At 35.3% G+C, this 15,225-nt stretch overlaps 1 protein-coding gene across 1 annotated transcript in view; it reads right to left on the bottom strand.

Annotated features, from left to right (window-relative positions):
- The window catches only part of LOC123536509 (chromatin-remodeling ATPase INO80-like), a 129,443-nt gene that overhangs the window by 18,589 nt on the left and 95,629 nt on the right, over window positions 1-15,225 (bottom strand). Inside the window, exon 27 of the mRNA XM_045319728.2 lies at window positions 8,613-8,740. Within this exon, the coding sequence (XP_045175663.2) occupies window positions 8,613-8,740 (128 nt within the window). The remainder of the gene's footprint in view (window positions 1-8,612; window positions 8,741-15,225) is intronic.

Here is a 15,225-nt window from a genome sequence, read left to right as displayed (position 1 = left end):
TTCACTTTAATTTGAAACAAAGGGAGGTAATTTGACATAAATCAGTCGATAGCTATCTACCCTGATTGCCTCAGTCCAACTAAAGACAATAATGAAATTTTTAATGAGTTCTATAAATATTTACCCAGATAAATCCATTTTTATTAAAATCAGGGGAGGTAATCATGCATTGGTATACAGAGTACAAGCCTATACAACAATATATTAGTAAATTATTCATATTGATAAATGTTCAATCAAGAGTTATCTAATATGACTATTTTTACCATGGAAGACAAAAATAAGGTTTCAAACCAATCTCATTAGAAGCTGCTTAGGTGTATTTATTTAGATAAAAAATAAAGGGAGGTTATTTGTCATAAATTCAGTCAATATGTATCTTCACTGATTGTCCAAATCCATCTGTTGACATAAATGAAATTTCAGATCAGTATCTTCATTAGTTACGGAGATATACCCATTTTAATTCTGAAATAAAGGGAGGTAATTTGACATAAAATCAGTCCATAGTCATCTACCCTGATTGTCTCAGTCCAACTAATGACAATAATGAAATTTCAAATAAGTCCTTAAAGTACTTACTGATATAAATCCATTTTGATTACAATCAGGGGAGGTAATCAGATATAAAATATCTCTGGAACTTATGATTGGATCTGACAGATTCATCATGGAATCCAAGATTTATTGTTGTTGAAGATATTTTGGAAGTTTGTATCAAATCAAACTATAAATGAAGTCTCTATATGGCTGCAGAGCCAAAATAGCAAATTTTGGACCTTTAAGGGGCCATAACTCTGGAACCCATGATGGAATCTAGCCAGTTCAAGAAAGGAACCAAGATCTTATGGTGATACAGGTTGTGTGCAAGTTTGGTTAAAATCAAATCATAAATGAAGCAGTTATTGTGCAGATAAGGTCAAAGTAGCTAATTCTGGCCCTTTCAGGGGCCATAACTCTGGAACCCACAGTGGAATCTGGCCAGTTCAAGAAAGGAACCAGGATTTTATGGTGATACAAGTTGTGTGCAAGTTTGATGAAAATCAAATCATAAATAAAGCTGCTATTGTGCAGACAAGGTCAAAATACCTAATTTTGGCCCTTTCAGGGGACTTAACTCTGAAACCTATAAAGGGATATGGCCAGTTCAAGAAAGGAACCGAGATCTTACGGTGATACAAGTTGTGTGCAAGTTTGGTTAAAATAAAATCATAAATGAAATCACTATTGTGCAGACAAGAAATTGTTGACGCACGAATGCAAATTCTGGCCCTTTAAGGGGCAATAACTCTAGAACCCATGATGGGATCTGGCCAGTTTTTGAAAGGAACCTAGATATCATGCCAATACAAGTTTTGTACAAGTTTGATCAAAATTGCTTGCAAAATGTGGTCTCTATCTTGTTCACAAGAAATTGTGGACGGACGGACGGATGAACGGCGATCACAAAAGCTCACCCTGTCACTATGTGACAGGTGAGCTAAAAATGCACATTATACTTAATAATGAGTACTGGGATTTTCCCCCACTCTGCAAATGGTAAAAAATCCAGTATAAAGGCATTTCTATTCCCAGTCCATTTGTTGATATGTATGTTATATGATATACTTCCACTAACACAAATATCACTGAGGTGAGCGATACAGGACTATCTTGGCCTTCTTGTAAATAAATAGTATGGCTGTCATTGTGTAATGTTTTTACTGCAGTAAATGAAGTACATACCTGTATAAAGCAGCCACCCAAGGGGGCAACACAATCTGTCTGCTTTAGACAGGTGGCTGCTTAAGACAAGTTGAAATTAGAACAAAATGTCACTAAGGGAATTTAGCAGACTGACTGCTTTAGATACAGGTGGCCATTTAGGCAGGTTCAATTGTACTTTCTTCTTTGCTTTGGGCAAAATATAACTTTTTTAAAAATCAAAATATTTCAATAATTAACAAAGGACAGTGACCTATCACTGTCTTCAGGCTTATCATCAAGTGTATTTTCAGTGTCACTTTCAGTTCCAAAGTTTATATCCTCTGCAGGAAACACACTTCTCAACAAGAAACAGAAAATGACTGAAGAACTGAAACTAACACTGAAAATGCCTCCAATCAGCTTAGAGACATATCGGAAAGTGCTTATGTCATGTTCATTTTTCGAAAGTAAAAATATTTCACATACTCTCCTCTTTATTCCTATTCTTATATTAAGTTCAATGACCTCTTCCTACTTCCATAATTCTCTACAATGTGAAATGAACCATTTCTACTGACTGTCTCTTCTTTTTGTCTGGACAATACTTCATGTTAAATATTGATGAAGTTGAATGGAAATATGAAACAGCAGGTATGGAAACAGCAGGTATGGTAAATTTCTGGTGATTTGAACTTCTGACTTGTTCAGTAAACCAGTTAACTGACAGCTGATAGCGCATAACTTCATCATCATAAACATCAAAATCACAAAACACTACAATGTAATTTAACATTTCAAAATCATAATTAAAGTCAGGATCAATGTTTAAAATCAAAGTTCGCTTTTTGAAGAAGTGTTTTATGTGTGTCTAGATCTTAAGGAAAGTTCAAAGTGTCATGCCCCAGCAACTTTTTGTCATAAATTAAGGGACAACTGACGTCTTATTCAGGTTACATTTTAATTTCTCCTTTTTTATGCTATACTGCAGGAGGTGGCACACACAGATGGCGATATTAAAATTTTGTTCAATTTCATGGCGATAATAATTTTTGTTTTCAACTTTTTTTATCTGATCTTATTGTGAAGCGGAATTTTTTATCTGATTTAATGCCCATTATAAATTATATTTCAAACAGATGCAACCTTCAACAAACTAAATAGACTGTCTAGGTGTTTTCAATGTTTGATCAGATTATGTGACCAACTGTCTGTCACTTTGTTATATAAATCTATAACAGGCTTTCCCATTCCAGCTCCTGTCATTTTTACCCAGGGCTAGACAATGTGGATGGTAGCATATATTTCCACTGCCATCCATAAATTTTCCATTTTTTTCATGTTGGGCAACCTATTTCTATTTTATAAACACAAACAACTTACATTTCAACTCGGGTAACGGTCAGAAACAAAAATCGGATTAATTCTGGATTGACTTCGAGAACAACACTAACCCTAAAGAAACCCTTATACATGGCAGAAATGTTATTTACCAGACCAAGTGAAATTTCACCACAAATATCATCAAAACAAAAGTTAAGACTACTGCATGAAACTTTATCTCAGATCCAGTGAGCTTCAGTTGCCTGTGAGCATTTTTTAATAACAAAAGCAGGCTGTTTCCAGTCAACTAAAGTAGGAATTTTCAATTTGCCCCTTTATATTCAAATATTGTTTGACCAAGAACATTCTGGATATATTTCAATAATTGCTGCATATGAACTGGAAATTATAAAAGGACTCCCATTATGATGAAACCACAAACTTTGCTTTCAAGGATATCAATAATACACAATTTTGAACAAGGTATTTGTTGCATGTAATTGGTACCCAATTGCATCTTTTTAACATTAATTAAAAAAAAATCCCATTTTTTTCTCATTAAGTGCAATTTAGTATCATATGACTGAATGAATGTGGGTTGATTAGCCAATTTTCCAATAATCTTAATCGATATCATACCAAATTTTTAGATTATGGGTAAAACTGATAGCCCCAAGTGACAAGCTAGCTTTAAATCTAAATGCAAATCTTTTAAAAGCAATTTAAATTTTTCCAATTAGACCTGATGCACTGACATTTAATTTCCCCTAGAAACGTACAATTTACATTGGCCAGCGGCTATTGGACAGCAACTGTTGCTGAAGTTTTGGCATGAATGAGAAACCGCCCTGCGGTTATTTCTCAAGCTGTCTCCGCTAATTGTCAAAACCTGTATTTGTCATTTTCACAAAATTATCGTAACTTTAACCATTTTCAGTTCAAAGATAGCATGTTTTTGCATGTTGTCTATGGACAATTAGAAAATGTAGTCAAATGGCCTGTAAAGTTTGTAAATACAATGCAGGGGTCAGTCTTCAACCAAAACAGGGTCACCAGGTGACAATAGCTGTCCAATGAGCTGGACATTTGGCCACGCTTGTAACTCATCAGATAATACTCGATATGTAATTGAGTTGAAACATTTATACAACACAATCCACTAATGAAACAGATCCCCAACCGGGTCAGTCTGTCCAATTTTAACTGTTGAATAAGTTCACCCACCCTCGATTTGAAGCTAGCTTAAGTGCTGGGCAGTTGTGAGATTATTTAAACACATCAGCTTGAACTTATAAACTTAATCAGAGAATAAAAATCTGCAAAATAAATATCTAAGATGGCTATCAAGCAATCTGTTGACTTCGAAGTCCTTTTATTCCAAAGATTCGATATGCCAGGTCATGTCCATATTTACTATATAATACTTACAGGGTAGTTTTTTTTAGAATTTTTTTTGTTTTTGTTTGATTTAACGTCGCACCGACACAATTTTTAGGTCATATGGCGACTTTCCAGCTTTAATGGTGGAGGAAGACCCCAGGTGCCCCTCCGTGCACAATTAAATCACGAGCGGGCACCTGGGTAATACCACCGACCTTCCGTAAGCCAGCTGGATGGCTTCCTCACGTGAAGAATTCTACGCCCCAAATGAGGTTTCGAACCCACATCGATGAGGGGCAAATGGTTTGAAGTCAACGACTCTAACCACTCGGCCACGGAGGCCCCTTTTTTAGAATTAAAATCTATTGTGTAAGAAAAAAAAAAGAAAAAAAAAGAAAGTAAAATATGTTTTTTTGGGTAAAGACTTTAACCTGTATGATTTTACTGCAAGAAGTAAGCTTTTTCCACATGTTTTAAATCAAAAAATAATATGTAAGATTTCTCCAAATGAAGTAAAATGATTCCATAGACTTCTCTGGTAAACAATGGTATAATATGTTGTCATAAAATTATAATTATTTTAATTTGTAAAGTAAGTCAGGTGGCAATTTCCCATCAAATTTCAGTTACTTGACTTTATCAATGACATCAAACATTTAACTGACCAGAGCAGGAAAACACCTGGACCATTCTCAATGAACCCATCTACCCTCATATCTGACACATATATCACCATTCTCTCACATCAACTATCTTCAAATTTACATGAAAACAACAAAGTGGACAGGAAGCCCGCACATCGTAGTCCGGGTATAATCACCCGAGGATAATTGTCCCACTCACTGTCACCGGTATACATTACAATACAGCACAAAGCTCAGGTAAGTCCATGGAAAAACCCACTGTATCTCAATTGTATCATTATCTTTAATGAGCATCTACTTAGAGGAAATAGTGCTATAAAAGACCACCATCAATTTACTGATGAAATGCTAGAGATTGAGGCAAATGTCCACAACAATGGTGTATCTATTTTCAGACAGGAAGCATTTATCAATCTAAATGAAATACTATCAAAGGGAATTAGGTTGAAAATACATAGTAAACACTATAATCAATTTTAAAGCCACCCCACAATATAAATCCATCTATGGGAAGTGTCTGAAATAACTAAGAGAAAAAGAAACGACACTAGTAAAAGGCAGAAGAAGCAAAATCTGGGAAAAGAAGTACATGTACTAGAATAAAAAAATTTCTCTCTAAATATTATTTGCACTGAAATAAGGTTAGACAATACTGTTTTTTATTCAATTTCACTATGAAACACAGCTTACTTTGACCATTGTCTTTCAAACAGAACATTTTGCTTTGTCAGCAGTGTAATCTAGTGTACATATTTTTGTACATACCTTGGGTATATCATTTACAATCTATAAAAAGTTAATAATTTAAGATCTATGTGTTTGTGTTTAACCTTTAGCCTGCTAAATTTCTAAAATGGACAGGTCCATTATTCAATTTGGGCAGTAACATTTATTATTCGAAGGGGTGTTTACTGAAAATTTACTGACTGAATAGCGAACAGTGCAGACCATGATCAGACTGCACGGATGTGCAGGCTGATCTTGGTCTGCACTGGTCGCAGAGGCAGAAACACTTGCCGCCAGCAGGCTAAAGGTTAAACCTTGAATAGATCATTTGGGCTCTATATATTCTGTGTACATACCTAGGTGTTGACCACATCTCGAACAAATAACTGACTATACAGTCAGGGAACACAACCTGAGCTGATAAATTACTGCCTATATATTTAAGGTACACAACTCAAGCAGATCAATTATAGCTTACATATTTAGTGTACACTCAATTACTGACTATACAGTCAGGATACACATCTTGAGCAGATAAATTACTGCCTATATATTTAGGGTACACTCCTCGGGCAGATCAATTACGGCTTACATATTTAGTGTACACTCAGTTACTGACTATACAGTCAGGGTACACATCTTGAGCAGATAAATTACTGCCGATACATTTTGAGTACACATCTCAGGCAGATAAATTACTGCTGATATATTTAGGGTACACATCTCTGGCAGATCAATTATGGCTTACACATTTAGTGTACACTCAATTACTGACTATACAGTCAGGGTACACATCTTGAGCAGATCAATTACTGACTATACAGTCAGGGTACACATCTTGAGCAGATCAATAACTGCCGATACATTTAGAGTACACATCTCGGGCAGATCAATTACGGCTTACATATTTAGTGTACACTCAATTACTGACTATACAGTCAGGGTACATATCTTCAGCAGATCAATTACTGCCGATATATATTTAGGGTACACATCTTGAGCAGATCAGTTAAGGCTTACATATTTAGTGTACACTCAATTACTGACTATACAGTCAGGGTACACATCTTGAGCAGATCAATTACTGCTGATATATTTAGGGTACACATCTCGAGCAGATCAATTAGGTTTACATATTTAGTGTACACTCAGTTACTGACTATACAGTCAGGGTACACATCTTCAGCAGATCAATTACTGCCGATATATTTAGGGTACACACCTTGGGCAGAGCAATTACTGCTTAGATATTAAGTGTAAATTCAATTACTGACTATACAGTCAGGATACACAACTCGAGCAGATCAATTACTGCCTATATATTTAGGGTACACATCTTGAGCAGATCAATTACGGCTTACATATTTAGTGTACACTCAGTTACTGACTATACAGTCAGGGTACACATCTTGAGCAGATAAATTACTGCCTATATATTTAGGGTACACAATTCCAGCAGATCAATTACAGCTTACATATTTAGTGTACACACAATTACTGACTATACAGTCAGGGTACACAACCTGAGCGGATCAATTACTGCCTATATATTTAGGGTACACGACTCAAGCAGATCAATTAATGCTTATATTTTTAGTGTACACACAATTACTGACTATACAGTCAGGGTACACATCTTGAGCAGACAAATTACTGCCTAGATATATCTAGGGTACACAACTCCAGCAGATCAATTACTGCTTACACATTTAGTGTACACATCTTCAGCAATTACTGCCTATATATCTAGGGTACACAACTCCAGCAGATCAATTACTGCTTACATATTTTACATATTTAGTGTACACACAATTACTGACTACACAGTCAGGGTATACAACTTGAGCTGATAAATTACTGTCAATATATTTAGAGTACACAACTCAAGCAGATCAATAACTGCCTAATAAAGTATATATTTAGGGTACACATCTCGAGCAGTAATGTTTATTACTGTCTACATATTTTTGGGCACATACCTCAAGCAGATCAATTACTGCCTATATATTTTGGGTACATACCTCAAGCACATCACTTACTGTCTATATATTTTGGGTACATATCTCGAGCTGATCAAGTACTGCCTGTAAATTTATGCTATACATCTCGAGCAGATCAATTACTGCCTACATATCTAGAGCAGATCAATTACTGCCTATATATTTTGTGTACATATCTTGAGCAGATCAATTACTGCCTATATATTTTGTGTACATATCTTGGGCAGATCAATTACTGCCTATATATTTTGTGTACAGATCTTGTGCAGATCAATTACTGTCGACATATTTAGGGTGCATTCCACGAGCAGATCAATAATTGCCTATATATTTTGTGTGCAGATCTTGAGCAGATCAATTACTGCCTACATAATTAGGGTACATATCTTGAGCAGATCAATTACTGCCTATATATTTTGTGTACATATCTTGAGCAGATCAATTACTGCCTATATATTTTGTGTACAGATCTTGAACAGATCAATTACTGCCTATATATTTCCGGTACATTCCAGAAGCAGATCAATAACTGCCTATATTTTTTTTATGTACATATCTTGAGCAGATCATCTAACGCAGATCACTTACTACCTATATATTTTGGGTACATACCTCGAGCTGATCAAGTACTGCCTATAAATTTAGGCTACACATCACGAGCAGATCAATTACTGCCGACATATTTCGGGTACACATCTCAAGCAGATCAATAAATGCCTATATATTTTGTGTACAGATCTTTAGCACATCAATTACTGCCTAAATATTTTGTGTACATATCTAAAGCAGATCACTGTCTTACTGTCTATATATACAGAGTACATTCAATTACTGTCTATATATACAGTGTACATACCTCAAGTAGATCAATCATCTTGGTCATCTGTGAATAGATAAGCACCCTGTGTCCCTCATCCTTCAGCCGCTGTAACAAGATGTCTAGCACATACAGCTTCCCTGCATCTGTGATAATCTTCTCCTTTGCTGAAAATATAAAATATTAAACATGTCAAGCAATGTGTGAGAGAACTCATTATCTGTTTTTCACATCTGGTAAGCCAAACATGGGGTAAATTAACTGTTTCTGACATCAGCACTTATAATGTATCATGGAATTTTCTGGTCGCAGCAAATACATCATATTAAGTATATGAATACTTTCAAGTTATATCTAACCATCTTTGTTTCTGTGAAAGCTATACCGTAAAAACTCGAATATATCACGCTAGCATGTATATGAGGCACCCCCGATCTTGTATCAAAATCTTGGGAAAAATGCTTACATTGGAATATATCACGCACCGAAAAATCAGTCGAAAACATTGTTTACAAAGTCGAAAGCGGCCATTAGCGGTATGCGTAAAAACGATTTCTCGTGAAAATCACAATTGCTGCATAATCGGTTACAGACAACAGTGACAGTAACTGACAGACAAATTCTTTCTAAAGTATTTGAGAACTTTCTCCAGCTGTCAACACCTTAGCACTTTAACAGACGTGCGAACAAACATCTCATAATTATGGGCACATCAAACGAGAAAATCGCGGCTAATTAGCGTGTTTGTTTAACAATGTACGAGCTGCTATATTGATCAGTAATAATTTGCTGGAAATAAAGAAATAACAAACGATCTGTTTTAATTGCAATTTATTTGAGCATCCTTGAAAGATAATGATTTTAATGATCAAACACCAACAACCCGGAACCGCGAAATTTTGTATTTTGCCTAATTATTAAACTGACATATTATCCGGTGCTCTGGATATGTACGATACTTATTAATTAAATTTACAAATACAAAAAATTTAAACTCACAAATAAAATCAAGTTTACCGTATATCATCAGAGGTTCTGTTCCGTACGTGTTTTTAGACCCGCCCAATAAAACGCTCTTCAAGAGGAGGTTAAAAAAGCACGGCCCAAAATGTAAACACATGACAGTTGACAAAATTGTCCGATTTTCGCCGATATTTTCGGGTTTTCAAGCTGGAAAAAAATGTTTGAAGCTCTACCTTGGTATATATTATGCATCCCTTTAAGAAAAGGAAAAAAATCGTAAAAAAACTGCGTCATATATTCAAGTTTTTACGGTATTTTCTTTTCTCCTTAATTTTCCCAAAAGAGATCAAAACAGAAATGTGAAACAAGGAAATCTCTTGAAATATAGGATATACACAGCTTTTTATTTCCAACATAATGGAAGATAATTAATTTTTTTAAAAGACAATTAAACAATGACTCTCTCTTTAATTTCTTCTTAAAAATTTAAATAAAACTCTAAAAGAAAAGATGAAGTGTGAAAAATGTCATAAAATGTTTATTAAATGCATCCACCTTTAAACTCTATGATGTATTTTTATAGGGATTTTATTCTTTGTGATAATTATTCATGGAGTAATTAATTATTTCACTACTGTGGAATATTTGGAGACATTTATTAAACTTTGATTAGATTTTATTGATTGTTCCCTATTCTCAGACAGGTGAAAAGGTCAGACAAAATAGGTGTCATTGGATACTCTTCAGTCCTTGGAATCAAGAAGTTAATAGCTCTTCAAACATGAAGATATAAACAGTAGTGCCACAGGGCATCTGGTTGCCTGGGATACAGCAGGCATCCTGTGACCACTGCAAATATTTGTGATGCTATTTATGTTAATATTTTATATTAAAATCGATCTGCTATATGGTCAAAGGGAGATAATTATACATCAGCTATATACATAGTAGAGACTACACCGTACATTAGAATCAGAGAACTCAAGATAACTGTTAGGCACCAGTCAAACTGCTTTTGAGACCTGGTATATGTAAAGAAAACTTGAAAAAAATCCTAAGGTACAATTATGCTCTTGATCCAACATGCATGCCATCTTGGTTAGGCAGAACTTCAAGTAAGCTGTGTACTTGCGTAAATACATTTTGAAATTTGCAAAATAACACACTGAAAATTAGACTAGCTCCTAAACTATGAAGTATCATTTTTTCCATTTTTTAAGTTGTTACTTTAAAATACAGCCAATTTATATCCTCTATCCAATACCATGATAATATCACAATCAGTTCTCTGTGAAAATCTCTAATATAGACTGCCATGATTGTGTAACTATTAAATAACAAAAATAATAATTAAAAAAAAAATTGAAAATTTGCAATGAATTCTTTATTATCAGTCTAGTGGCTAGTCAAGTACTTGTACACATTGGAAAAAAAGTTACCAGTATACACAAGAAGTCAAACTTACTATGCTGATGGTGAAAAAGTTACAAAAACAAAAGTCTGAGGGGTTGGTACTCTAACCACCATTGGTTGATAGACTGTAGTTGGCATAAACAAAGTCTAAATTGTATGTAAATTGTATTTTGGCAAATGAAAGCACAGGCAGTGGTATGAAGATATCACTTGTGAAGAACAGACTGTTGAAGATGTAACTCAACATTATAGTTACAATGTTATACAAATGAATACCCTTAAAAGAATTCAGAAAATACCATTTGAAAACAAAATTATGGTGGATGATAACACCCTCTAACCTAAAATCTTACCTGGAGCTCAGCTTACGTCAACATAATTATGGGTCATGTTCTAGGTTTAATATAAATTAGAAAGAACCAGGCATAAAATATAGTCCATCTATTGTAACATTTTGACCTTGACCTGGCATGGCTGAAAGCCAGTTCTACTGATATTGTAATTTTCAGGGTTTCAACGAAAAACACAGCACCTATTATATAACATTATTGCTTGATTATTACAGATTTCAACCCATGGTGAATATAATGAATAAAATTTAATAAGAAAGAATATTAGTGTGGTGTTGAGGTATCTCTTTAATACAAAGTGAATAGAAAGTTCACATGTTACAGACACTGGGTCCAGATTCTGCTTACATATTCAGTTTGTACTGACAGAAATCAATTTTGCATGTCATCTCATGCACTGGTTGACACCAATTTCAACTTTAAATTCTTTTTCACAACAAAAAATAAAAATAAAAAAAAAACACCATTGTTAAATCATGATTGACTTATTGATCCATTCTAAAATGGAGATCAATTAGTTTAATTTACTACAATGGCCAATTTTGCAGGATAATAGGTAACATTTTTACAATAAACAATCAACTGAATGGATAAAAGGTATTCATTACCCAAGGGAGAGATTTGTATCATTTTCGTTATAATTTTCAGACAAAAGGCAGCTGACAAGTCTTTTGTTCCAGTTATTAATACATCCTTGAAAACATGAAAAGTTTTGTGAAGATTTATTGTGATGGTACTTCTAGTACTTTGATTGTGTAAACATGGCCAAATGGCTCAGCAAGGGAATAATGTACATTTTACAAGGACAGGTATTGATTGTTGTCGGTCTGTCAACTAGTGCATTATAGTAGTGGTAGTATGGAGTATGTCATCAAAACAGAACTTACGGTGAAACTAGGCTGAGCTTATGAATAAAACATGGGCCAATCATTATAAATTGTGGATTCATCTCACTGAAACACAAACAACATTATATATTTATTATCTTTTGCCTCTAAAAATATCATCAAACAAGTGTCAGGTGATTTCATAAACCGTGAAGGTTTTCTTGCTTATATGAAAGATAATATGTCAATGAACTGGAGCAATGATGCTTTCCTGCTTCAGCTTTTACAACCTTTCTTTCACTGATGCAGAGATGCTGCAACATCATGACAGCTTGGACCATTCATCAAACAGTTAAGCTAATGAAATGTTCTCACACATTATAAGAATCTTACACTAGCTGTAGGTTGAGATTTCTTACACTAGCTGTAGGTTGAGATTTCTTACACTAGCTGCAGGTTGAGATTTCTTACACTAGCTGTAGGTTGAGATTTCTTACACTAGCTGCAGGTTGAGATATCTTACACTAGCTGTAGGTTGAGATATCTTACACTAGCTGTAGGTTGAGATATCTTACACTAGCTGTAGGTTGAGATATCTTACACTAGCTGTAGGTTGAGATATTTTACACTAGCTGTAAGTTGAGATATCTTACACTAGCTGTCGGTTGAGATATCTTACACTAGCTGCAGGCTGAGATCGAAATAATCAGCTTGAGGTAAATGCAGAAACACCGGAAAAAACAATTTTGTGGCATCTTTGAATATCTCATTGCATTGGGATCATAAGGAAAGTATTGGTAATACACATTACTGATTCCTCTAAACTTTAACATTTCAATACAATTTCTATGAAGTACAAAATTAATAGTTCCATATGTATACAGAAATGGCCATCATCTAAGTTGGTGTTGACAAAACACTTGACATGTGTAAAATCTACTTTATTATCATCTGCAATCAATAGGAAAGATAAATATTTCTGTATGTTTAAACAACTGAACAATTATCTGCAGGTACAATATTCAACTATTGGTTTATTTATAGTTTCTATGGCAACCAAAATAGTCATAAAACAAGAATGGCTATGGAAAAAAAACCTTATTTAGCTCAGTAAAAATGGATTGCTTCATTAAACTAGATGCCCACGGGCAATATGTCGAGCCCGCCAGCTGTCAAAAGGACTGGGAGTTGTACATGACACTCCTTATCTCATTCAGGCAAACATTTATGCCAAATAAAAGGAGATTGCAAAAAGTTACAATATAACGTAAATCTAAAAATAATAAAAAATTCTAAGTCCACAAAAAAATCCGCACCAGTAGTGATAGGTCAAAATACACCTGAAAGTTGGATGTAACATGCATGTTGTACTACAGAAACGTGGTATTGATTTTTCCCTACAACCAGTAATAAAAGTTACAAATATAAGCTATTTATAGTAACAACAAAGGGAAGTAATTCTACGATCTTGCGCATGACACTCCGTCGCATGATGATGAACAATTGTGCCAAGTTACATCAAAATCCCTCTATGCATCAAAAAGAAATGCTCCAGACAAAGTCATTCTTGTATCTGACTTTTGACCTCTAAGTGTGACCTTGACCTTAGACCTAGGGACCTGGTTCTTGGGCATGACACTCCATCTCATGGAGGTGAACATTTGTGCCAAGTTACATCAAAATCTCTCAATGCATGAAGAAGAAATGCTCCGGACAAAGTTGTCATTCTTGTATCCTTTGACCTCTAAGTGTGACCTTCAACTTAGACCTAGGGACCTGGTTCTTGCGCATGACACTCCCTCTCATGATGGTGAACAATTGTGCCAAGTTACATCAAAATCCCTCCATGCATGAAGAAGAAATGCTCCGGACAGTCATTTTTGAATTTGACCTTTGACTTGTAAGTGTGACCTTGACCTTTGAAATAGGAACCTAGGGTTTGCGCACGACACTCCGTCTCACTGAGGTTAACATTCATACCAAATATAAACAAGATTGCTCAGAGCATGTCAAAGTTATGGTCCGGACAAACAAATCCGGACGGACGCACGCACATACACCGAACAGACATTTGGACAACTATGTCTTCGCTTCCGCAAGCGGGCTCGACAAAAAGAGCCACACCAATAAAATCTATGTCATATGGCGACTTTTCTGATTTTGATAGTGGAGAAAGACTAAAGTGCCTCCCTGGGCATTATTTCATCATGGGCAGGTACCTAGGAAGAATACAAAGCTGGATGGCTTCCTGTTTGTTTTGGGTATAGTGCTGTTTTTCAACAGTACAGTATTTCAGTTATGAAATGGCAAGCAGTTAACATTACTGGTGTTCCTGGATTCTGATCTAGTACTACCCTTTCTTAGCAACTATCTGCCAACTTCCCCACATGAATCGGAGGTGGAGGACAATTACTGATTTCAGACACAATGTCTTTTATCGATCATCACTGAGCATACACCTTGCCTCCATGGCTTCCTCACATGAAGAATTCTACAGACCAAGCAGGGTTTCTAATCAACGTTGGTGAGGGGCAAGTGATTCAAGTCAGCAACCATAACCTCTCAGTCACAGAGGCCCCTGTTTGGTGTAGAACTGATGTTATATTTACAACAGGAACAGAACAGAAAGACTCAAACAACAAGATTCTTATACCACAACCATAAAATTAATAACCCTTTACTTTGGTCAAGTGACTGTAATCCACAACTAGCTCAAATGACTGTTAATCCCACTACTAGGTCAAGTCACTGTTAATTCATCACTAGCTCAACTGACTGCTAATCTAGCCACCAGGTCACCTGACTGTTAATCCTGCCACTAGGTCAAGCGACTGTTAATCCACCACTAGAGTTCAAATGACTGTTAAATATCCTGCCACTAGGTCAAATGACTGTTAATCCTTACGCTAGGTCAACTGCTAATCCCCATTACAAAGTAAAGTGACTAGTAATCCTGCCACTACGTGAAGTGACTATTAATCTCTCCACTGGGTGAAGTGCCTGTTAATCCTGCCACTAGGTCAAGTGACTGTTAATCTCACAACTGGGTCAAGTGATTATTAATCCCACCACTAGGTCAAGTGACTGTTAATCCTTACG

The sequence above is a fragment of the Mercenaria mercenaria genome, chromosome 1, assembly GCF_021730395.1.
Source record: "Mercenaria mercenaria strain notata chromosome 1, MADL_Memer_1, whole genome shotgun sequence".
Classification (NCBI taxonomy): domain Eukaryota; kingdom Metazoa; phylum Mollusca; class Bivalvia; order Venerida; family Veneridae; genus Mercenaria; species Mercenaria mercenaria.
This window is presented reverse-complemented; position numbering and strand designations above follow the sequence as displayed.